This window comes from Convolutriloba macropyga, chromosome 3 (genome assembly GCF_964194025.1).
Source record: "Convolutriloba macropyga chromosome 3, txConMacr16.3, whole genome shotgun sequence".
Lineage (NCBI taxonomy): Eukaryota > Metazoa > Xenacoelomorpha > Acoela > Convolutidae > Convolutriloba > Convolutriloba macropyga.
In genome coordinates, this window is record NC_134470.1 from 28,371,410 (window position 1) to 28,397,206 (window position 25,797).

The 25,797-nt window shown below is 37.8% G+C and overlaps 2 protein-coding genes across 2 annotated transcripts in view; one reads left to right on the forward strand and one right to left on the reverse strand.

The window, feature by feature from the left end:
* Positions 1-25,797, reverse strand: part of LOC142336977 (nedd8-conjugating enzyme UbcE2M-like) — a 104,150-nt gene that overhangs the window by 72,252 nt on the left and 6,101 nt on the right. The gene's annotated exons all lie outside the window — the stretch shown is intronic.
* Positions 18,676-25,797, forward strand: part of LOC142336976 (uncharacterized) — a 43,988-nt gene continuing 36,866 nt past the window's right edge. The window contains exons 1-2 of the mRNA XM_075385977.1: positions 18,676-18,772; positions 19,255-19,398. Coding sequence (XP_075242092.1) covers positions 18,736-18,772; positions 19,255-19,398 — 181 coding nt within the window. The 5' untranslated portion in view covers positions 18,676-18,735. The remainder of the gene's footprint in view (positions 18,773-19,254; positions 19,399-25,797) is intronic.

Consider the following 25,797-nt stretch of genomic DNA (forward strand, 5'->3'; position numbering starts at 1 on the left):
GACTGGCTAAACATTCAAACGGGAATTGCAGTCAAAATTCTGAGTGCTGAGGAGCTCGCTACGCGCACTCGTGTCGAGACCATCAGGAACAATACCGACAGAAACTTAGAGTTGCTTGTCACCCAAATCAATGAGATGGGGAAAGAGTGGGAACGCATGAGTGGTTGGGGATGCAAGATAACCCAAGCGGATCGAGATGGGCTGAAAGTCAACTTGCAGATCGAGAATCTACTAAGAATTATATCCCAACTACAGGGGCAAGTTCTCTTTGCACGTGCCATTGTGACTAACCTGGGATGTGTGCTAATCGATGCCCTATTTTCTCTAACCAAAGGACTATTACCGGCCAGCTTGTTACCGCCACCGCAAATTAGGGACATTGTGTCAAAGATGGAACAAACGGGATGGTTCCCCGCAATCAGCAAGAGCGATATGTCTGCATATTACGAATTCGAACTTGTAAAAAGCGCCAAAATAACATCCAAAGGACTCCATATTGAACTCGAAGTTCCATTTCATTACACCTACGCAAAATACCAAGTCTATCGGACTGTGGCGATTCCACAACCACTGAACAGCGGAAAGACGGCAACAGTTTACGATTTTCAGAAAGAGTACTTTGTCGTCTTCCCACGGCAAGAATTCTTTGAGGAATTGGACAGGTCTGAATTAGTCAAATGCCATGGTACTGACCGTCTTCGGTTCTGCAAAAATCCGTTTGATCTAACAAGATCAGCGAAGAGCTCGTGTCTTAGCAGCCTCTTTTTTGACCAAAAGACTGACGCGATGAAATTGTGTCCACAGAAAATAACCCCGCTGCCGGCCAACCCGTCAGCCCAATACCTGAAGCAATCTATGTTTCTTCTGCAGTCGGAACACAACAATTATCATCTTCTTAACGTAACAATGGACATCCGAGCAGGCCGAATACCTGACTGTAGAGTTTGTTTGGTGCAACCACCCTGCAATGGTCATCTAGAACTCCCTAGTGGTGGTCTAATCCTTCATCCGGAACCCGCGGTGTGCAGTGTTGACACAGGAAAGATAACAAACATTCAACTACCTGGGATTCTACAGGAAATGTTTGATCACGTGGAAAAACAATTCACATTGGCACCAGCCCCCGAAAAAGATCATATGAAATCGGAGATCTTCAAAGCCGTCAAATTGACACTTAACCATCTACCGGACGAAAATATTGATGCCGAAAGACTACTTCAATTGGCAGAACCGTTCATACAGCATCAAAAGATGCAACGTCAGGACTACAGCGAGAAGCTTATGCAACACGGGATTGTTCCCTTCAACAGTTTTATATTCCTCGCTATCCTGTTGGCAGTTGGTTTGGGTGTTGCTTGTGGTCACTGGAAGCTGTTGGGAAGACTTCGGCGGTTTCTTGCGAATAAATTAAACAAGAGTAACCGGCAGTAGAAAGAGTCACATTCAGCAAAAGTAATGAGAATGAAGAACCTGTAGTTGAACTTCCTGCAGGGAAGCTAGACTTACACCCAAAGATATAAATTTTTACAGTTGCTCAATTTATATTTGCTTGATTACTGCTATTCAGGAGAATAGCAAGACTAGATGAGGGGTATGTAGTAGTGAAAAATAGACGCAATTTAGGACTAAAATAATTGTTGCATAGCCTCAAATACTATAATAAGAAATATGCCTGAGTCAAGCGATATTCGCTCGACTAAGGGAATAAGATTAATTCACCAACATATATGAACAAAGTATATTTATATTTAGTCTACAATTGTCTTTTAATTTTTGTTTTTATTTTACTACTGACCCAATGATCTTGCTGATTTCTTGCTTGCTCCGTTGATTGTCTCCAATCGTAGTTGATCCAAGATCCACCAAATCGTCAAAGTTGATAAATCAAACAAAATTTATAAGCAAACATTGAATAGGAAATGTAGTTTGAATTAAATAGCAAAAGTCAGCTAGGAAGCGAGTCTCAGGTGGTTGATTACACCGTAAAACAAATTAAATTACCCTTTTTAATGAAGTACCAATTTCATACCCCTCATTTAGTAGAAACACATATGTGCAATTTATTAAAAAGTAATTTACTTGAAATATGGGTATGTGATTCTGATTAAATCTGTATACATGAACAAAATAGGAAAGGATGCTGAGGAGAGGGTTGGTAATTCCAAGTTCATGCTCCATGCGGTACGTATTACCAAAACAAAAGAAGGAGAGTTCTGACGTCAATGCTTTTGATTGGCTAAACTTAAGGCATATGGAAAAGTAGGATAAAAGGAGGACTCTGAAAAATTCAAAATCAGTGTTTGGACTTTTTGGAGTTTCAACAACGGACTTGGCCCTCTCTCCATTTACCCTCTCCAGAAGACTTCAATTCAATCTTCTAGCTGCAACTCTTTTCTTTACAGAAGTGAGGTTGCCCCCTTGCAGAGGAGAAGCACAGGAACCCGGGAGAATACCAGAAAAGCGCGAGGCTCAGCGGAAGTACTTGCTCCCGAGAACGTGTTTGAGCACGCGATAGGCAATCTTACAATAACCAATGGATAGTGCAACCAACAAACCAAATCTCTACCACAAAACCCTCCCTGGGGAGGGGAGGGGATGAAAGGGAACTCGCAAAGTGTGAATGCAATGATAGAATACCCGCGTTCAACACCCTCAATGAAATGGTTGCTGATGACGATGACTGCTTGGAGTCACTCAAAGAAAAACCTCCTGGCAATGAATTCTATTTAAAATTTTTTTTATATATACCCGGCCATAGAAATCGTGTTTCCCTCCTTTTATTGGATTTGGCTCCGACTTAAGTTTTTGAAAGATTTTTTAAATTAATCTTTTGAGTTTTTTTGACTTTTTCTTCAAATCAGCGGAAACCAAATATTCCTATATTATGGCAGTTTTTTTGAAAAAAAAAACACTTGTACCGCATAGACTGCAAGAACTAAGCAGAAAGCTACGCAAAAATGGTTGTCGCAAATAATTAGATAGCTTCACTTCGTTAGGTAATATTCGAAATGCAAGAAATTGTCAGTCAGGATCATAGGCCCAACGTAATAAAAAGATGCGTGAAACCTAATATTCAGAGGAGGCTAAAATATCTTTTTTATTTTTTTCTCTGCATAAATCTAGTTGGCAGTTAGAATTTGCCTCAAATGAACAGAAAATGCTTCTACAGAGCATGGCCACTCATTGTTAGTTTCCCTTGTATAAAAATTTATTGATGCGTTGTTGAAATTTTTTTATCAATGGATTGTTGCTGCGCTATGAAGGCGAATCTCATACAAAAATATTTTGGGATACTAATTCTTTCAAATTTTATGCTTAGGTAGAGCTTTTATTTATATTCTGCCCACCTGTAGATACCAATAAAGCAGCAACTGGAGTTATCACAAATTTGTAAGATATTTGAGCGCAATTCTTTCAATTTTTGTTGTTGCTTTTCTTACAACTTTGTTTACCTTTTTGCGTTTCTTGAGACAATTGCCAGCGTTTTGTTGGACAAGGATGAGCAGAATTAACATATAGGAACAGCAAAAATGGGCAAGGATGGGACAACCTTTAAATTTAATTTCTATAGAACGCAAATGCTCGCGTTTTCCTTTTCGCTATGCACTCATTTCGTTTTCACATTTCTCACTGCTTTACAAACGCTTTCAAAAACTTCACTCGGTTTTTGAATACAGCCAATTATTTAAGTGATTTCTAAAACGCCGCATAATCATCATTATCGTCTGCATCATCATCAAATGTCTCCTTCTAATTTACTTCGTTAAGTTTTGCGTGCCACAAATAAGCAACTTCTGATATCATTCATCAATTATCCCCGCTTCTATGTCTTCACGAAACTGTTTTTTTTTCTGGAGCATGATTTCTCCCTTGAAAACAGCTATTAATTTTATCAACCAGTGGATTAACAGTGGATTACAAGGCGATTGCCAAACGTCTTGTATATCATCATCGCGTTCCTCTTTTCGCTTTTTTTTTTACGTTTAAAGTTTTGTTTTAGAGATCGTAGTTCAGTGATTTTTGGCTTAATTATTGGTTGACCTGAATGGCTTCGGGTTTGATAAATTTCAGTTGCTACAGTAACACAAAGATTTGAAAGCTCAATTGTCATGTTTGATGCGTCAGTTTTTGTGTCTATTCAAGTAATAAGCCTTTGTAATGGTTCCACATCACTCTTGCTGACCGTTCCAAATTTTGCTTTCAAACTGAAGACTAAGAACGTGTTCTTCTTTACACGAGACTTCCGCCGTAACGTCCTAACTCAAGTCTTCCGCCAGCAATCAGAAGCAATCTCTCGATAATCGTCATTTGAGACAATGAACACAAAAAGAATATGTCTTTAATTTGTCGCATCAGCTTCATTTCAGCGACACTAGCAGAACAAAATTTTTGACTGTCTATTGCAGATAGTGAGCAGAAGATTGCAAGCTCTGAAAACAGAAACAGAATGTTTTTTCAGCAATAAGCATGAGAAATAGAGCACTTATAAATCTGTTTGTCATTATACTTCTAGTTAGCGTTGCGTCGGTTGTTCGTAAGAAAATATGAATTCGCGAGATACAAAACCAGAAATGACGAACAACATTTAAAATTAATTTCAGCTCAGACATTTATTCAAGTAAACTTGATCCTGGTCACCACTGCCTTGCTCCTCATCTTTAAAAAAAAATTTATGGGTATCCGTTTTTTATTTTCAGATTGTGCCTTTTCTGAATAATTGAACAAAACACTTATGCGCAAGCGTCAAAAAGATAAACTACAACGTTTCCCGTAGTGTGCATAACCTTCTTTGTAGCCGAAGAATGACTAACAAACTCCTCAATTATCTTGACTCAGTAACTAGAACTTGATTGCATAATTGAGTGCAAGTTGGTTAGCGGAAAATTCCTTTCGGAAATTAACTTAAGCAAGTTTTTCATTGGTTTCGGTAGAAAAATTTTCACTTCAAATCGGCGATGATGACTAGGACAGCTCCTTAGCCTCTCTAAGCAAACCTTCCAAATATTAAACACAATTTGCGAAGTTTTTTAGTTCTTCTCACGGCAGCCATGATTTTCTAATGCTCGTCCTGTGATCGCATTCGGCTCTGAATTAAGTATTTAATTTTTTTAGTTGCTTCTTTGAGTTGGTCACTTTGTCCATCAAATCATTGGGAAAACAACTAATTTCTCGATTTCTGCATTGTTTTGGAATTAGTTAAACTCCGTCGTCTTTAGAAATAAGCCTAAATCTGCAAAACAGTTGATACAACCAGTTAGATAGCCGGCTTTTCCACTAGATAATTATTGAAATGTAACATATTGATAGCCAAAACAAAAAAAGCAATTTTAAACAAAGGGCATGTGAACTGTAATAGTGTTATGTGAAGTTGGAACAAAACTCATGCTGAATATTTTTTGTCTTATGTTTTTTTCTTTACAAAAATCCAGTTTGGCGGTCCAAAACCCATTCAAACAAACAACAAATGGTTTCGGCAGCATGCCGAGTAATTAAATAAAGCAGCAAAACACGGAGAGTTTTTCCGCAAGCGAAACAAACCAAGATTAGCAAAGCGTAGAATCATTTACAGTACTTTTGAGAACAGATTTGAATTCAAACCTGATTTTAAGAAAAATAAAAAAAGATCGATTCTCATTATAAAAGTGGCGTATTTATTGAGGTGAAGCGCAAAGAAAAAAGCAATTGCTGACCCATGTCTGGTTTGTTTCAATTAAAACGGCAAAGCTAAAGACAGTATAGACTGACCGTAGGCTTTGACAATAGGGAAAACAACAGCAATTAGCCATGACTTGTTTGCAGCCACATTGAGAAGTAAATTGTTTCAAAATAGACTTTTAGAAAAATAACACGGAAAAAATGACAAAAAGTTAAAGCAGCTTCATTAGACAAGTATGAAACACAAAAAACAAGTCAAGTGAGGACCCATGCTTAGCTTTGATTCAAATCCAAAAAGGTATTAGGCATCTGAGAGTAGCAATCTTACTATCGTTTTTTACTTCTCTTAGTAACTGTTCTAAATATAAGACTAAGCCATAATTAAAGAAAGGAAAATTAAGATCTTTAAGGAATTACAACTTTGTTTGGGAAATTTTTCTTAATGTGTCAGAGATATGCGATCAATATTACCACCAGTTTTTTTCATATGGTGCTTTGTGTTGACAACGGAAAATGAAAGAGCTCTTTACAATACGAGCGTCTACCGGTACCGAAAAACAACAACAGTTACAAATATTTTGGCTTTTATTTCTTCTCGTTTTCAATCGCTCGATGTGAAAACTACGTAAATTTTGTGTAAGTAGTTTTCACAAGGCAATTAATAGCCTAAAATGTTAAATATTTCCAAACTATATGATTAGCAGCTATATTTGGCATTTCACAAAATTTTAAATATTTTCGAAGCGAAGCAAAGCGTCCCGGCAGATAAGACTAGAACTTTCATCAACCTAGATTAATAAAATGAGTGATTTTGCTGCAAATAAGTAAAATCGGCTTACGCAGTTTTCCGGAATGCGCTTTAGCAAAAAAACTTTTCAACTAGCAGTGACTTAATCCGGGGTAAATAGTCCGGGGATACCTTACTAGGTTCCATTTAGGACACCGCGTTTTTATCCGCAAAGTTTGTAAAACAGGCTCCGCGCGTACAAGGTATATAAGTAAGAAAAATGAAATCTGATTGCAAAATTGGTAAATTTAAACAAAGATTTGGCACCGGTAGAAGCATTTAATGTATCGTGCACTTTGAAGTCCTTTTTCTCATTTTTAATTATAAAAGCATTAGTCGAGATGACCGTTTTTTTCCCACTGCAGCACTCATACACTAATTTTCCTAAGTTTCCTGGTATTTTTAAAAGTAGAGTTTAGCCAAAAAAACAAAATGAGTCCTAAAATTTCACCTGAAATGGCAACTGCAAAAGAGTTTTTGTTGTTTTTTAAACAAAAGTATTTTTTTACTTTCAGTCGGACCAACCCCTTGAGATAATAATCAATTTCGATAACTAAAGTTGAAACCCTCAGTTGTCTTTAACGTTTTTGAACAGAATCCAAAATAACAAGAAATGCTTTCTTCTATGCGTTGTATTTGCTCCATGCAGCTATGCAGAACCATTTGCAAAACGCTTTAGAATCATTTTGAGTTCAAAGTTGAGTTTTAGAGAATGAAAAAGAAACTTTTTTGAGAAAAAAGTAAAAGTGATGCCGGTATTTAATTAGCTGAAGCGCAAAGATTAAAGCAATTGCGAAACGTTGACTAATTTAGATTCAAGTCAATGATGGTTAAAATATTAATGAGAGACTCAGTTTTAACCATCAATTTTGTAGAGGATTAGATTTTAGGTCATGAAAGTAAGTTAGATGAGAAGTTTTAAAACCTATGTTCGTTGCCATTTCAGACAAGGAACCAAAACCACTGCTTTGGGAAACTGTATGATTCTATAGGAACACGAGAAACTAAGAAAAAACAATGAAAGCTGCAGTGGTGAGAAAATGACTTCGGAATAGAAAACGTAATAATGACTATTGAAAAACAGTCGAAATCTCAAAAACTATAATGAACCTTTTTTTATATATTTGCGGTAACACATATCTCAGCAGCGTTGGTGAAATTGGGGACAACATCGCTGATGAGGTATTTTAGAAAGCGCTGCATTAAAAGACAACTGTCATACATCATAAATTAATTTAGTGCAGTAAATTTATTATACGATGTACTTAATTTAATTTAGTGTACTTATTCCTGAAGGGCATGTGTATAAGTCAATGTTATTTCACATGCTAGTCTGTTATTCCCATCTCCCGTAGCGGGAAATTATTGTTCATATTTGTTGTGACTTCTGTAATACCAGTTGCCTTAATACTCACTCTTTTAGTTTTGCACTTCGCGAACAGTTGCCTAATTTAACTTATTCTTCATTAACTGTCTTACTAATCAATTAAAGTAGACAAGTAATTACCAAGCAATTCGCTAAGCGGATTCATTTAGAAATTGTGTAAAGCGCACTCGCAGCGCAAGTTAGGATATAAAACATAATCGTCACTCGCGACTCAAGATTAAGTACGCAATCTCATTTGCGTACGACAACAACATTGAAAGTCACAACGGCCGACCCCTCAAAAAATTTTTTAAAGCACTAAGAAAAGTGACCAGAGATTTATATGAACAACTAAGGGAAACGCTTAAAATTTATTTCTATCCACACGCTTTCAAAATGATGTCATGTTTCATACTGCTTTTCTTTGGGGATCAAAAGGCTGCAAACCAATACAAACCCGCAGAAATTTTGACAGTTCTAACTCCCAGATCACCAGTTTTTTGGAAGTGAATCCATATTAAAAAAGATCCCCAATTGCGTTTTTTCTTGCGTTGCACTTATTCTAAGGATGCTACCTTTGCATTTTTATTGTCATTTGCTCTGTTTTTTGACATTTTTTAACTTGGATTCTGCTTCGAAGTCAAAGAGTTTCTCAAGGGGACAGAAAAGGGCTCTACAGACCCGGTGCAACGATTCCTACTCTTCTCACTAGAATTCAGGAGATTCGTGTATTTCCGGCATTACCTGAAAGGAAATTTGTCAGGACTTGTAATTCCTGAAATTCCCAGTCGGAATCTTACTTTTACCCTTAACATGCATTTCCTGAAATTCCTGATAGGAAAAATTGTATATAGGTTTTTTTTCTAAATTCCTGGTGAGGATTTTTTTAAAGAAATAATCATATTCTTTTCCCTAGTAGGAAACATGCCTATACCCACTTGAAACAAACAATTGCAAAAAGAAAGAAAAAAATAATAGTCAATTTCTTACGCAAATGAAATCATGAATGCAAACACTTACTTCAACAGTTTTTTGTCACGATAAGTGATTGCCACTATAATTGATTTGCTTCCGCAAAAGCTTGCAGAATTTTTCCAGAAATTTTTCACGTGTTCAAAGCACAAAATTTGGTGTACGGTTAAGGTATTTGTTGATATCTCCTAGAAGACTGAATTTGACCGTCGCCAATTTGAACCAACTATTGCTGGTTATGTTGATACTAAGCACTCCATTTTTGACAATTACAGTTGTTGTACCACAATGTCGCAGCTAAAATTGATTGATGTGCAAATTTCAAAACAAATCTCCTGGCACACATTTTATGGCAAAAGAGTTTTTTTTCACAGGAGAAAACACAGGAGATTGGTAGGGAGGGAGGCAGATTGGTAGGGCGGGAGGCAGATTGGTAGGGAGGGAGGGAGAGTGGTAGGGAGTGAGGGAGGTTGGTAGGGAAGAAGGTAAAATGTTAGGGAGAGAATGAGGTTGGTAGGGAAGGAGGGAGGTTGGTTGGTAGGGAGGGAGGGAGGGAGGGAGTGAGCGAGGGAAGTTGGAAGGTAGCAAGGAGAGAGCGAGGGAGCGAGGAGCGAGGGAGGGAGAGAGGGAGGGAGGGAAGGAGAGAGTGATGGAGGGAGGGAGGGAAGCAGGCAGGCAGGCAGGAAGGTTGGCAGGTAGGAAGGTAGGCAGGCAGGCAGCCAGACAGACATGCAGGGGCCCTATTGAATCCCCTTTGCATCCGTATTTCCTGCTAGGAATCTCTTTTATACCTTGTTATTTTCGGTTTTTCTTACCGAGAATCGCGTTCTCATCAGTATTTCCTGCTAAAAAAAATACCTTTACGCTCAAAAGTTTTTTACCGAGATCCTTTTTGTCCATATTTCTACTAGGATTCTGAAATCTCCCAAGTCTTCTGGTTTTCCTACTGGAAAGAGCGAGAACTTGTAAATAGTTGCAACCACATGCATTTCCCTATGAAATTTCTAAATTGGCCAAGTGGGAAATAGGGACTTCGCAAGAATTTCAAGATTCGTTGCCGTGGTGACTATGGCTACCCATTTGTTGTTTGTCTAGTGACTAATGTTGATGTCTGTCGCTAATCGCTTCATTTGCCAAGGTTGATTTATGGCAATCTTGTTTATGAAGAAAAAAATAGGGATTGTCTCTTTCGAAACTTTTCGTTGGTTACCATGTTGAGACTTTAGGTCTCAATTCCTTAATTAATTTTCACTCTCCTTATTCACTGGTGATTGGTTAGTTGTTATCTTTTTTTAACCTTCGATTTATGAGTAGTTTCTAATGTTTTTAATAGCTGAGCTTTAAAAACAAAAAAACGTGTAACTTTGCCTACTGGATATAATCACTGGAAATGTAATTCGTTGTCTTGTGGCAACAGTTGTAAGCAACATAGAGATCAGAACAGGACAATTAAAGCACTGAATCTGCTCAGCAGTTTTCTCAAAGTGATCAGTGATCTCGGATTCAATTTTTATTTCGCTTGTGCTCGACTAATAATTAACAGCTTGTGGAATTACTTAAGTAGACATATTTTTGTTCGTTTTTTATTTTGTCATAAAATAAAATTCAAATGATCCTTAAACACAAAGAGAATATAAACACTAAAAAGAAGTTTTCTTAACCAAATTAGAAAATCTGAAAATCGACTATTAAATACAGACTCCGACAGAGTTTATGGAGTAGTTTAGCAATAATTGGCATGCCCAGATGCCGTTAAACTAGAAATTTCTAAAAAGACAGCGATGCGGATGAACACAAAGTAGACATATTTAACCTTTGATTTATGTAATCTCTGAGTAATTTCTAATATTTGTTTTAATTCAATTTACAAGAACTAAAAACATTGTTATGTTATCTTCAGGATGCGATTATTTGATTTGTAACTGTATACCTTTAACTCTAAACATCGCTGAAAAGAAAATTAAAATTAAAATAAATTAAAATAAATTAAAATTTAATGAAAATTAAAATAGTTTTTTCAATGTTATCAGCAATCTCGCACCCAAATCGTCTGTGCCTCACTAAGATTTAAGATCCTGCGCAATTACTAAAGCAAATATAACTAAATATGAAAAAATGAGAGAAGAAATAATAAAAATTAATCGATACAAATACCAAATTAGGTACCAGGATGAAGCCCTGGACACAAAACAGATATGGGCCGGACGGACCTGGGTCGCGGAGAGGGCGTCCAGACCCAACAGACTTTGGTCGCCCTGACCCAAGGTCGACACGTGGCCAGACCAACAGACCCAAGACTGACCCTGGGCCAGAACGAATAAACCCAAGCCTGGGCCAGACGGAACCGACCCAAGACCGACCCTGGGCTAGACCGAGCACACCCAAGACCAGACCTGAACCAGAATGATTAGACCGAACTTGGACTAGACCACACATAGCCAAGGCATGGGCCAGATTGAGCAGACAATGGTTGCCCTGGGCCAGACGGACTTAAACATGTAGAGCTACACAAAGAGAATGATTTATGCGTTTCAAATTTTAGGCCAAAAATTCAACTTACACTGTTTTGACTGTTTTTAACCAAAAAATCATTGAATCCAAGAATTTTCGGTAAAAGAAACTCATTGTGTGTTTAACCGCCAATCTTTATGTTTCTAGTTGCTAAAGATCGGCTGCTGCTTACAAAAATGGTCATTTCACTGCTACAGTAATCACCTGGAGTTCTGGGATTTGATCAGTCCAAATAGTTCGTTTGACGCTGAGTAACGTATTTCTTAATTTTACCTCTCCAAAGAGGTTAAGAGACTGAAATTATTTTGGAGTGGCACCAGAAAATAGGTATGGACCAGACTGAATTTTGGGTATGTGTCAGACCGAAGAGACCAAAGATTAGGGTTAACCAAACCAAAGAGGCCAACGACGGGGTATTGGTCAGACCGAACATACCCATTTCGGGAATGGGCCAGACAGAACAGAGCGACGACGGGGTATGGGCCAGAGCGAACAAACTAAATTCAGTGGGTGGAGGATGTCATCCTAGGGTTGCATGGTATGTTGCATATTCTCCAAATATAGTTTAAGATGCCCGTATCAGACTGTCCATAGATCGTACGGTGTTCAGACCGTGTAGGGTCTGAATCAAGGTCTTGTTATCAGACTGCGCAGGGTCTAGATGAGTACTTGGTCAGACTTTTTAGAGTGTATACTTACCCGGGTCGAATGTGTTCCCTAAAATCCTCCATTTTGTTGTAAGAGTGGGGGGTAATTTGTCTATGAGGGATAAATTGATGTAAGAGTGAGGGGGGTAATTTGTACTGGGGGTAAAATGATGTAAGAATTTGGCTGCCAGGGAGGTTAATTTGATGTAAGAGTGAGGGGGCAATTTGTTGAGAGAAGGTAAAATTATGTAAGAATTGGGCTGCCAAGGGGGGTAAAATGATGTAAGATTGAGGGGGTAATTTTTCAGAGGCTGGTAATTTTAACATTTTTTTTTCATATATATAGACCGTCAAGAGTTGGACAAGCATTGATGGTCCAGAAGTTAAGGAGAATCAGCTGAAGGTGCAGAGGTTGTGGGTTCAAGAACGGCAGTCTTTGAGTATGGGGGCAAAACAATGTAAGATTAGCGCTTCCAAGGGGGCTAAAATGATGTAAGAGTGAGGGGGTAACTTGTTGAGACGGGGTAAAGTGGTGTAACAATTGGGCTGCCAAGGGGGGTAAAATGATGTGAGAGTGGGGGGTTGGTAAAAGACAAATTGAACCACCCACTCTTACATCTTGGTAAGAGGTCTTACATCTTGGGGGTAAAATGATATAAGAGTTCGGGGGTAATTGAAAAATTACCCCCATACTCTTACATCATTTTACCAACTTTGCAGCCCAGTGCAGCGCAAAAAGATGCAAGAGTTTTGAGCTGCATTTTGCTAAAAGTTCCTTCCATTGCAGCCCTACTCTTGCACCTTTTTGGGAAGAAAAATTCGACCCGGTTGTTCCCAGTTTTTGTTGCCGTTTCGCGTCTCACCGCAGTGCGCAGTCCAAGTCAGCTCGAGTGTTTGTGACCAGCACCGCATGCCGAGACATTGAAACATTAGAGGCACATATCTTTTGCCCTTTAACTCTACAAAAAATCCAGTTAATCAGTATTTTCTGTTTTTCAGCTTGATGCAGCTAGATTAAGGATTTCTAGATCAAAGCAGTTTCTATATAACTTCTAAATACATTAGTTCATCGCTTTTTAAAAACTTAATGCCTGTCGCTATATTTCACAAAATTAGGCAAAATTGCAATAAGGGAGAAATAATAGTTTCGAGTAAAAAACAACAGTTCAGACTAACAATAATGTTGTGGAAAAAAACTGCTTTCAAAATTTTAGTCGTTTTGCGATCAAACTGTTTGAATTAACATAAATCATGACTTGAAGAGTTCTGTTATTAGTAACCTACCGAAGTTGTGACTGAAAAGACCTCTGAGCGGAACAAAGTCAAACGCACATGGTGTTTCCAGACCAAATCTGTTTGAGCGCACGAAACTCTGGAGATTCATCTGATTTGCGTCTCATTAGAGGCCAATTTTGTCTGGGACGGTCAAAATAGGGTTCACTTTCATCTGTGGCGTCTGAACAGAAGGCAAATCAAGAGCACTTCAATCTGCTCTGTGGTCAATTCGGACAAAATGTTCACATTTTTGAGCAATCTGTGAGTAATGTTGGCTCTGCAAAGAGCAGAGAAGACCTAATTTGTCCTCTACTCTCACTGTTTTCAACCATTTTTAACGGTGGACGCCTTGACCTTGGTTGTGCACAGAAAAAACTCATCCAATTCAAGAATCGTCATTTTTTTGGAAAAAATTTATTGTGTGTTTAAGCGCCAATCTTTATGTTTCTAGTTGCTAACGATCGGCTGCTGCTACAAAAATTGGCATTTCAGGGCTCAAAGATTAATTTTGCAGAGGACTGGCTACAGTATTCACATGGACTTCTGGGCTTTGATCAGTCCAAAAAGTTTCTTTGGCGTTGAGTAAAGCTAGTTCTCTTCATAGTACTTGAGACATTGAATTTTGAGAGGCACATATTTTTGGCCTCCTAACTCTACAATAAATCCAGTTAATAATCAGTATTTTCTATTTTACAGCTAGATGCAGCTAGATTAAGGATTTCTAGACCAACCCACTTTCTATATATATTCTAAAAACCTTAATTCATTGCTTTTTAGAAATTTTATGCCTGTCGCTATAATTCTCGAGTTTACGCAAATTTCCAATAAAAAACTTTTTCGAGTAAATACAACAATTCTGAAAAAATGTTGTGGAAAATATCTGCTTTCGGAATTTTAGTCGTTTTCCAAGAAAACTTTAAATAAACATAAATCACAACTTCTGTTATTAGTAATCTACCCAGGTTGAGGTCTCTGAGTGACCCCTGCGCGGACCAAAGTCGAACGCACATGGTGTGTCCAGACCAAATCCGTTCGTGTGCACAAAACTTTGGAGATTCATCTGATTTGCGTCTGATCAGAGGCCAGTTTGATCTGGGCGGTCAAAATAGTGTTCACTTTCATCTGTGACGTCTGAGCAGAAGGCAGTTCAAGAGCACGAAAATCTATATAGAGGTCAATTCGGACAAAATATTGTTCGCATTTCTTTGTGAAACCTGTGAGTGATGTTGGCTCCGTCAAGAGCAAAAAATCTAATTTTTCCTCTCTTTCCGTTCTTTTCACCAATTTTCAACGGTGGAGACCTTGACCTGGGTTGTGTACAGCACAACAAGTTGAGACATTGAAACTTGAAAGGCACTTATCTTTTGCCCCAGTAACTCTACAATAAACCCAGTTAATCAGTCTTTCTTTTTTTCCAGCTAGATGCAGCTAGATTAAGGATTTCTAGATCAACGCAGTTTCTATTAAACTTTTTAAAACCTTATCGCTTTTTAAAAATTTGATGCCTGTCACTACATTTCACATATTTAGGCAAATATACAGCAGGAAGGATGAAAGTAATGCTCAATAATAGTACATGAAATTGCTCGTGTCACAGATTAAGGAAGAAGATCAATAAGGCAACTACACGAGAGCCTCTAATTGAATTTTGTATCACCAGATACCGGAGATTTGCCTCAACAAGCATCGTACAAGAAATCGTTTTCAGACAAAAAGAATTGATCTATGACAAGCTGTGAAGAGCAGACAATTTCTGCAGGCAGCGGAGTGTAGTTTTATCGAGGTACAGCAATAGCAAATTAGTGATTTCGTAAGCAACAAAATCAGAAAGAACTGCAATATGCTCATATGTTTTCTCAGTCGTTGTCTAGGCAAGGGAAAGCAAGAAATTTATTTTCTTTTCGAGTAATAAAAAACGATTCTGAAAAAAATGCCGTGGAAAATATCTCCTTTTACAAGTGTCGTCGTTTTCCGAGAGAACTGTTTGAATCAACCTAAATCACGACTTAAAGAGTTACACTATGGTACCAAAAAGCTACGTACAGCATGATTTCTGCTTTTAAAGCATGATTCGTGCTTCATAAGCATGATTTGCGACAAGGCCTGAAAAAAGGTGTGGAATTTAGAAGTTTTAAGAGATAATTCATTCTCACTTTCTCCGCTTAAACAGAAAAGATGGTTAAACCGCTTTGTTCTTAGACCGTTTGCCAAGTTGTTACGCTAAGAGATGTCGGATTTTCATGGTCTAAAATACAAAAGCAACTCAAATTAAAATCAAGATCCAGTGCACAGTATGCATACAACCGTTAGTTGCCGATGATTTGAAAGATCCCAAAACCTCACTGGAGCGAATTCGTGTGGCTCATAACGCTTTCTCTTGCTACGATACAATTTCCAGAGGTACAGTTAGACGAATTCTCAAAAAATATGGCGTTTTTTCAGGAAATGCTGCAAAAAAAGTCAGTTTGAAGAATAAAAACAAGTGTTTTCGTTCAAAATGGTGTATCGATATGCTCAAGAAGCCGTTCTCTTTCTGGCAGAATGTGGTTTCTAAAATTATTGGCAATTTCTTTCAAGAAAACGAGTGGGAGGTACTGGAATGGCCAGCATACAGTCCAGATCTGAATCCTATTGAAAATTTATGGGCGATTTTGAAGCAGCGATTACGAAAACAGACAGTTTTCTGGGAAAATTTAGAAGAAAACCTGTATGAAATTTGGAATGAAATTGACGCAGACGTCGGAGAAACCTGTATGAAAACTATACAAACCGTCTAATAGACGTTAAAAAAGCAAAAGGTATAATGACGCGTTATTAGAGAACTAATTTGAACTCAAAATGTTATATTATTGTTGTTTCTATTGCTTTTTTAAAAATCTTTAGGTGTACGTAGCTTTTTTGTGCCATAGTTTATGTTATCAGTAACCTACCGAGGTTGAGGTCCCAGACGGAAGTGATCTCTGGTCAGACCGCATATGGTGTTTCCAGACCACATCTGTTTCAGCGCAAGAAATTCTGGAGATTCATCTGTTTTGCGTTTGATCAGAGGCTCAATTTGGCCAGGGACGGTCCAATTACGGTTCACTTTCATCTGTGACGTCTGAGCAGAGGGCAGTTGAAGCGCACGAAAATCTGATCAAGTCTTCAAATTTTTAGTGCAATCTGTGAGCGATACTGGCTCTGCAAAGAGCCGAGAGAACTTATATCTTCTGGCCAGAGACTCAATTGGAGTCCCTCGTTTTTGACCATAACCATCAGGACAAAAACAGTCAAACGGCCAACAGTCAAGTGCAGCTATGGCGCTTGCAAAAATGATCAATATCACGCAAAACGTTCATTTAATCAGTTTATAATAATTAATGGTTTTGACAAAATAATGTTGATTTTAAAATGACGTGAATGCTTTTTTTGCCCGTGATATCAATTTCTGTGAAATGAATTTTCTATGGCGATACTGAAAGTGCTCTCCTTGTTTAACTCTAGAACTGGTCAGAAGATTTCGAGCGCACATAGGTCGAATCAGATGTGATGGTGATTATCAGCGCACATAAGTCGAATTAGAAGTGATGATGATTTTGAGCGCACATAAATATGAACAAGGGTCTAGGTTATGTCTGTGCAGGGATGAATTAGAGTGCAAAAATGTCTAGACAAGGGTCTGAAATTGGTTTGGGTTAGGGTTGCGCACAAATCTGGACAAATGTCTGTCTTTGGTCTGATCAGTGCTCTGCTTCACTTGGCATGCTCTGATCAGAGAAAATGTTGAGCTTTCAAGCGCAGATTAGTCTGATCAGAAGATAATTTAGCCTGCGACGGTCAATTTGATCTCAAGCAGTGTGATCGGAAATTGCTGCTGTCTGACATCTCAACCAGGATGCGACCAATGTTAGATACCAAAACTTGATAGCACCTATAATATACGTTAAAGCTGTTCTACAATTTATTTTTCTTTAATCCGTACAAGATAGAGTCTGTTGTGCTTTTAATGCATGCAGCTCAAATAATCAACCCAGGATGAGGTGCGTGACCCAAACGAGCTCTGATCAGACCATTCAGCCCAAAATCGGCTCTGATCAGACAGACTTTAATCGCGCACTAGAGGTGCCAGACTGACTTGAGTCTCGCACGGGGTTGTCAGACCGACTTGAGTTGCGCACTGGGGGTGCCAGACCCACTTCGTTCGCGCACCAAGGTTACCCAGACTGACACTTATAACTGTTGAAATAGCAGTAATCAATGGTATAATTTATTATTTTCAGAAAATTAGACGTAAATTTTTGTATATGATTTTTAGGTTCTTCAGTAAAAAAAATTTAGTTCCAAATAAAGAAAAACCTTCAGCTCAACAACAATTAACAGAACTTAGTCTTTAGCGCGATCTTTGATGTTGATTAATAATATCTTCCTTTTTCGGGGGACTGGCTATTTTTTCGGTTGCGCCTCTTGGTTCTGACTAGATTTTCCAGAGTCTGGGAAGGTTTCTAATCAGACCGTACAGACTATGGAAAGAGCTCTGTTCAGACTATCCAGATCATACCACAAAACTATCCAGAACCCAGACCACGCTATCTCAGACTATCTAGACCGTAGGTAGTGCCCTGATCAGACCGTGCAGACTCTGGATGGGTTCTTGATCAGACTATCCTGACCGTAGGTAGCGCTGCCAGACTCTGTGGAGCGGTCGCGGTTTACCCAGCGTGCGCGACCCAAGTTGGTCTGATCAGGGTTGGATTGGGTCGCGCACCTCAACCTGGGAAATCAACCCCTGCGTCTACAGATCAGTTCAACTTCAGAAGAGGAGTTATACCACATTATAGTCTAAATATAGCCTGATTTTGTTCAGGTCAAATCTAAGGTTTCGCCTTGATGATTTTCTTATTAGCTATATTTGTATATGAAGCATATTGTAATACATATACACAGAGCTCACATATTCCGATTGCTCAACTTTCAAAGCTCAAAAATTATTTTAGTAAAGCAACGAATTATGAGATAAAAGTAGTCTTTGAACGTATGGACTAAAAATAATCAATAAGAGCAAACGCTTTAGAGCTTTATATTCATACGCATGGTGATGCAAATTTGACTGACAATGCAAAATGGAAATTTTTATAGTTATTTTATATAAGTTGTTTGGTTAACAGGTTTTTAACTTTAAGTAACAAATGAAGCTGTACGCATATCTCATCGAGACATCACTGATGGCTCGTAAAAATGACTTAATGAGATTTGCTCATACAAGAGTTTTCTTTTTGTTAATTAGTTTTGACATTTTGTCCTTCAATGTTTAATGAACATGGTGCATAATTAAGAAAACACACAGATCTGACAAAATAAAAATGATATTGTTAATTTCGTCAAACGTGCACAAACTCGAGATAATGCGTCCAATATCAGCATGAAAGAACGTTTTTTTTGGATTATGTTCGATAAATAATAATTCACTATGCAATAATCAATCGCCGTGTGTATTGTATTAACAAATTTAATGACTTTCTGAGTTTTTCTGATTTTGGATCAAAATGAAGCTAACTTTTTTGGTGGTTCTTCTTTTGCCAGGTATGAACAATTTAGTAATGAAATTTTGTTAAATGATATAAGATGAACGTTAACTAACGTTGACAACTAAGAAATTTAAGTGCAATTTTTGTGTATAACTTTTCGATGAATGACGTGAAAGTGTAGAAATTATGTAAAATCAGCCTTTGAGCGCATTTTTTCAAACGAATTTTCAATTTTTTTTACAAAAATTTCCAATGCCGTACTTTGTATCGCAAATATGCTCGCAATTGTAGCTTAGAAAATGGTGGGCATTTTGGGAAGAAAAAAGTTTAGTTTCAATATAGAATTTCAAACTTTCTTTCTTAAATCCAATATACCGAAGCTTTCTGTTTATTGAAATCAATTTTACCAAGATTTCTAACAAATATTTGTTGTTTTCGCGGGCTCTACTTGACTACGGTAGATATTGCTTTAAGGTCCTCCGCCTTAATGCTAGTAAGAAAAAGCTCTTCTGTGGAGCCATCGTATAAATGTTTCAGTGTGGGTCTCATCGTCTTTTCTGGTCGCGTACATCAGACGGGACTACTTCCAGTTGACAGTTCTTGACATTGGTTACTACGATGCTACTTTCAGCCTGGTTGCATTGGACTTCCCCGACATGCCTCTCTCTGGTATCTACGGAGGTTATCAAATTTTCCTTAACGAGAGTTCTTGACTATGACATCAAAGTCAATACCCCCCATTCGTTTTAAGTCTTATAACGCCGAGCCATGCTCGATTTGGCATATTTAACAGGCATACTTCAAGAGTTTCTCAGTCTCATACTTCAATTATATTGCAGTACTGCTACATAGTATTTTGATTAGATTACTTATATGAAAACAGTTCTATCGTAACATTAAATTGGCATAGTTTATTGCCAGAAACTGTTGCACCTGACTCTTGCCAAAAACACTAATTTTCATTGCTTAAATCAGGATTGCCTGTCGGAATAGTTTCTAGTAAAATAATCTCGATTTAAGATCATGGATTCAAGAAAAATATCTATTGATTAGAAATTCAACTTGAACGTTTTTATCGGTAAAAGCTGACCTTTATGGCGGAAAATGTTTTGATTTGCTCATTTAAAATTAGAATTGAGCTAGGCTTTGAGTCAAACTCCTAATTTGATACTTTTTCTGAACATTATATCAGAAGCAGTTAATTTAGGCCTTTTAAAACACTTTAGGCCCTTTGTTACGGTCCATTTCATCACCCTAACAAGAAACCTGAACCCTAGATTTCCTTGCTTTACTATAAAACATGCCAAGAAAAATACTTCCGAAAATAACATCAAAGTTAACCTTTTTTCCGAAAATAAAAGAGTAGCAATCAATTTGACGTCTCACATAAAAGAAGAAATTTTAATGTTGTATAGAACTCTAATAAACCATTAAATATTCCCTAAAAGAATTCTGATATATAAGGCATCTCTGCACTAAACAAAACAGTCAGAATGTACAAAACTTAAAAATCAGTTTCCAATTCGAAAACAACCGGTAACTATAAACATAAGAGATAGAGTGCAATAACGCTATCCAAATGACTTCTATTGCGAAGGTCAACTTTACGAAATTCTTCAAACATTTTTACTTCATTTTAAGAGCAAACTTAGATACAATTCAACGTAAAATTGAGTCATAATATGTCAGCACTAATGTTTCGCTCTTAAAAATAGTAACGCGGTGCACGCTATATCTGAAGTTAGATTTTTACGTCAAATCTACAGCAAAGTACTGACGTGCATTTGGAATATTCTATGGCTGCTCTACATGGTTAACCACCAAAGCCTGACGTCCGTTTTGGATGGAAATCAATTGGTTCCCTCAATCAATGTTTGAAAGTCGACATGTATAACAAGAATAGCATACAATAGATAGAACTGAAACGACAACGAAAGTGAGAAGTAAAACTAAAAATTTGAATGTTAAATCTAAATAAATTGCGGGTTGTTGCAATCTCACTTCAAAATGAAAATAAATGCGTTTTAATAACGTGAAACTAGTAATTTATCCGAGCATCGTTCTGGTATTGAAAATTGAAGGAAATGAGTAGAAAGAAATCAACAATTTCTGGTATCTAAAAATCAGTCGATACATTTTGGTTTTTTAATTTGAACCAATTTGATTTATTGTCTGAGTTATTAACCAAAACTCAGTAAATAATTTGATTAGTTGAAATTAAAACACTGCTGACAACAAAAAACGGTACACAAAGGGCTTAAGCTGCACACTCAAAATGTAATTGATTGGTGACGTAGTCACATAATCACGGCAACCTATAGAGACAAATCAACCATTGCATGCAGCAGATCGAGCCAAACGACAAATGATTCCCTGAACTGATCAGAAATTTTTTTCCGCCTAGCAAAGTCAAAAAAAGCTTAATATTAACTATTGCATCCTAATCTTAGTGTTTTAGAAGCTGCTTGACAATAAAAGCGACATCTTGAACAATTTCAAAAACTACCCACAATAAGAAATCAGCAACTCGAATATTTTAACAATCTAGGCGCTGATTCGTTGGAATGTAAACAAGGTGGGGCAAGAATGGCCGATCAGCTGAATCAAACACCTCCACAAAGCAAGGATGCAGAGCCATATGAAAAAGTTTCAAGATCTATTGGAAAAATTTCCCAAAACTCAGCTGAAAATCAACAAAATTAACAAAAGAAACATAAGGATGAGTCAAAAGCGTCTTCAGATAAAAAATCAGAGAAAAAGCAGAGAAGCTTGCACCTCTAGTAAAAGAATGAGTTTATAAGATGCATTTAGAGAAAGTTGAATATGAGTTAAATAAAAAAAACTTGAGATAGAACTGCATCGTTGGAAGCTAATTATACACTCACTATAGAGTGAGAAAATGAAGCACTTGATGCAAGACTCTCTAGCCATTTTGATCGTGCCTCCTTTAAAAAAACCGATCGCATTTCCATTAGAAGAAACCCAAGGGGCAAAGACGTCTTCGACTGGCTCTACAAATCAGATAAGTATGCAAAGTCTAAAGGTTGTAGTTTCACTATGCGAAAGAGGGACATATCAACTTTAATCAAGTCACTTTCCGTCAGGAAAACTTACCTTAATCCACATCCCCGAATGGCGAGTGCGATCAATAGAATCGCGATTGAAAAACTAACCTGATAAAAACGAAGCTTCGATGTTGATGAAACCAATGAAAACCACAAGGAAATATCTGCCTCCTAGAAAAATGGTTACCAAAATTGTCTTTTGTTCATAAAGGTATGTCACAGCCCACAGGGCAACGCAAATGAGGACAATCAGCAAAACGCAAACAAAATAGAGCAGCACTAAATATTGAAATTTAGTACAAGTTCTGACGCGAAGGGAGAGCAGCTAATAACTTACAATCACTGTGCGTTGTACAAGTATAATTCAAAACACTACATCATTGAACAAATGATAAAGAAGAATCGTTATGCAGCTGCGAAGAGGCAACGCGATTTGCAGGGATGTCTGGGGAGAAACATGTAATCAACGATTCTACAGTCAACGCTTGTGGTATAATTCGATGTACCAAAATACACAACGATTGCTACACTGAGGAAGCCAAGTGGATGAGGTTGATCCCTCAGTCAACATAAGCGCAGCAACAATCAGTCAAAGTAACAAAGTTAAGAGTTTTCTTCAGAGAGTTTTAGTCTCAATCAGAAGCCGAGCAGCAGTTCAAACACAAATGTTTCAATCAATGATGGACCAGTAGTAGCATTTATCGACTGAAGTGTTGGAGAGAAGTTTTGAGCAAAAAGTACCGATACTACGCTTAACATAACCGGCAAATACGGTACGAAGGATACAAGCACAGAAAAAGTTTCGAATAAATTGAAGGTACCGTGTTGAGAAGTGCATTCAATCGAAGTTTTTGTGAAACCGTAAATGTCATTTGGAAGCTCTGACTACGACTATATTGAACTAAATTAAAACCTCAACTACTTGAATATCCTTCTAAGAAACTTCAACTTGATGAAAGTTGGCCTCACTCTGGGGCAAGATGCTTACGAGCTACATCGAAGACCATTGAACTACAAGAGAGGAAAACGAAATGATGTTTTCGCCATTCTAACAGAAATAGGACGAGCAGACAGTGGACCCATTACGGGCAACAAAAGACAAAAATTTCGCTATTCGTTCTTTACAGAACTAGTGAAATGGATTGGAATTATCCGAAAGTGTTGGGACATAGAAACCTAAGTTTCCAAAATAATTGTCATCAATCAAGCAAAAGTAGCATTATAAGCAAGAATGACGCTAGAAAATACTACCAAGATTGAAAGCAAGCAATGCAAACAACGAATACCCTGGAGTAAAACAGAGCCCAACCCACCAAACGTCTACTGCCCCGTTCAGATTTACTTGTCTGAACGAAGATTTAAAACAGATCCAAACCTTAGAGTTTTGTACCAATGGTCGGTAGAAGCAGGTGTTTAAAGGAAATTGTAACTACCATGCAAAAATTAGAGGGGAGGAACTTTCGGGAAAAAATGATATTCATAACACCATTCAGTGCTAAACCCAAACAAGCTTAGAACAGTTCTGCGTGTTAGCGCCCCGCCGCCTGAAAGAATGAGGAAGTCTGCCTAAACGACTAGCAAGGATAGGAACAAACCTACTGCATGGGTGGATTGGGACAAAATTCAGTTTTTGTCATAGGCAAAATTCCTGACAGCCGGTATCGAAACGTTGTCCTTGTAAGTGCAACTCCCTGAAAAGGAATGAAGTTCATTGAGATTTCTACGGAGTCCTTGAATCTTCGAAACTGGCTTTTGGCTCTAAGTCAAGTGCGACTCGACAATAAAGGCCAGTTCTTTATTGCTGCAAAGTCACTACAATTCAACTTCTACATCGATGAATTCATCAAGCCATTTGAACAACCACAGCAGGTTGTCGAAGTATTCAATCAGCTATCATCTGTTCTCTCACAACATTGATTTGAATTGAAGAAAAAGGTCAGCAAGAGCGAAATAGTCAATAAAACCATAACGGAGGGTTAATGCAGTTAGAAGTGGAACTAAATTTTGGCCCCACGAGTGCTTGGCGTACAATGGACAATCACAGACGATAGTCTTTAATTTTTTTTGCAGAGAAAATAGCAAAATTATATTTTCATCCAGCACGCAGAGTTCTATCACTAGTTTTGTCAGTGTTCAATTCAATTGTATTGTTTGGCCCTTGGAGTAAAAATGGACAGCTTTGCAGCATTGGAACAACCCAGTAAAAACTAATGAGGAATTAGAGTATTCCAAAAAGAGAGAAAAGCTCCAGTTGTGTAGTGCAGCATCATTTAGTCACATTTTTGAAATTGAGGCTGGGAAAAAGGAGATTTTCATGTTTTTGCAGATGGCTCTGAAGACACAATCCATGCAGCAGTCTTTTTGAGCTCAAACGCCAAAGAACATTCAGCGAATATAGATCTCCTAGCAGCTGTAACTGCAGTGTAAAAAAACACTTTTTCAAGGAACACGAATCCATGATTTAAAATTAAAGTCTTGCGGCAGACTCAACTGATTCATTTCAGTGAGCACAGAGCTCACATTGCAAACAGCAAGTGTTGCTGGCCAATCAGAAACCTATATACAAGACACAACAGATGTTTCTCAGTCAAATTATGTAAGCGGCATCAACAGCCCAGCGGTCATTGGTTCAAGTTCAATCCTTTTTGAGGAAATTAGAAGTACTAACAGGCTCACTACCCTGGCATGGTTGAATCAACTACAGAGAGAGTGGCCACAGCAAGTGATCATAGTCTTTGCCTCTCATGGAGAAAAAACATTCAAAAACACTCATTGAGAAAACAAAAGATTTGTTCAAGTGCAACGATTTGTCTATTTCAAAAGGTTTTTGAATACAAAGAAAGACTTAATTTCAACGAGCATTGAGCAACCACAAATGAGCAACAAACTAAAAGGAGATTCCGAAAAGCAGCATAGTGCTGCAGTTCTCGCCTCTTCTTGGTGAATAGGGGCTTATTTGCGTCGAAGGCAGAATAGCAGAAGTCATTTGTATTGATACCGTCAGGCGCTTGAAATACTCTAGAGAAATTGACATAAACATATTGAACAGGAAATCACTGTGCTAGTGAGAAAAGATGTTCAGCGGAATATATGGATAGCAGACATATGTAGTGTTCTACGTCCAATTAAAAACCAATGTTTCACCTGCAGAAGAAGCAAAGCTCGAACGGTTACATCAGTTACGGCAGATCAACAAGCAGAAAGATAGCGTGCTTGATCAGCGACTACCAAAATTTGCAGTAGATTACTTCCGTCCCTTGATTGTAGAGGTCGCAAGAAGGAACGAAAAGCGATGGTGTTTTCTCCTTTTACGATTTTAACTGTGTGAGAGATGCATATAGAAATAGTATTCAAGTTAGACAATTATAGTTGTCTGAATTAGAATATCAGAATCAATTCGAACCAAACACAATAATCAGCGCTAATGGTACGAATTTTGAATGAGCTGAAACAGAATTTGCAGAATACGTTGCAGCATCAGTTAGAAAAGGAATTGAAGAGAACATAACTTAAACGGAAACTACATTGAAGTTCAACCAACCCATGGCACCTCCCTTTAGTGGAGTCTGGGAGAGATTAGTTGGAAGCTGCAAAAATGCAACAAACGCAGTGTTGGAGAGCCGATCAGTCACGGAAGATAATCTGACGACAACGAAGTGAGTATAGCACAAAATATTGAACGGATAACCGTTGACAGCAGTTCAATTGACAATGATTTAGAAGCATTGACTCATAATCACTTCTTAATTCGCATAAGGAATGATTGTTTACAAAGCGCGGAGTCAAAATTTTTCATCGAAATAAATTTCCACAAAGTCAAGTTGTTGCGAGTCTCATTTCTGACAGATTTTGGATTTTGTTTCAGATTTGATTAATCGTCAAAGCAATGAAATCCTTGAAAAAAGCAATCCTTGATCGGAGACAGTGACCAACGCGGTTATTATAAACTGGCCCGAGTTACGTTGATCGTCGAATCTTCCGATAGCGCAATTCGCTCAGTGACAATCCAAACGAA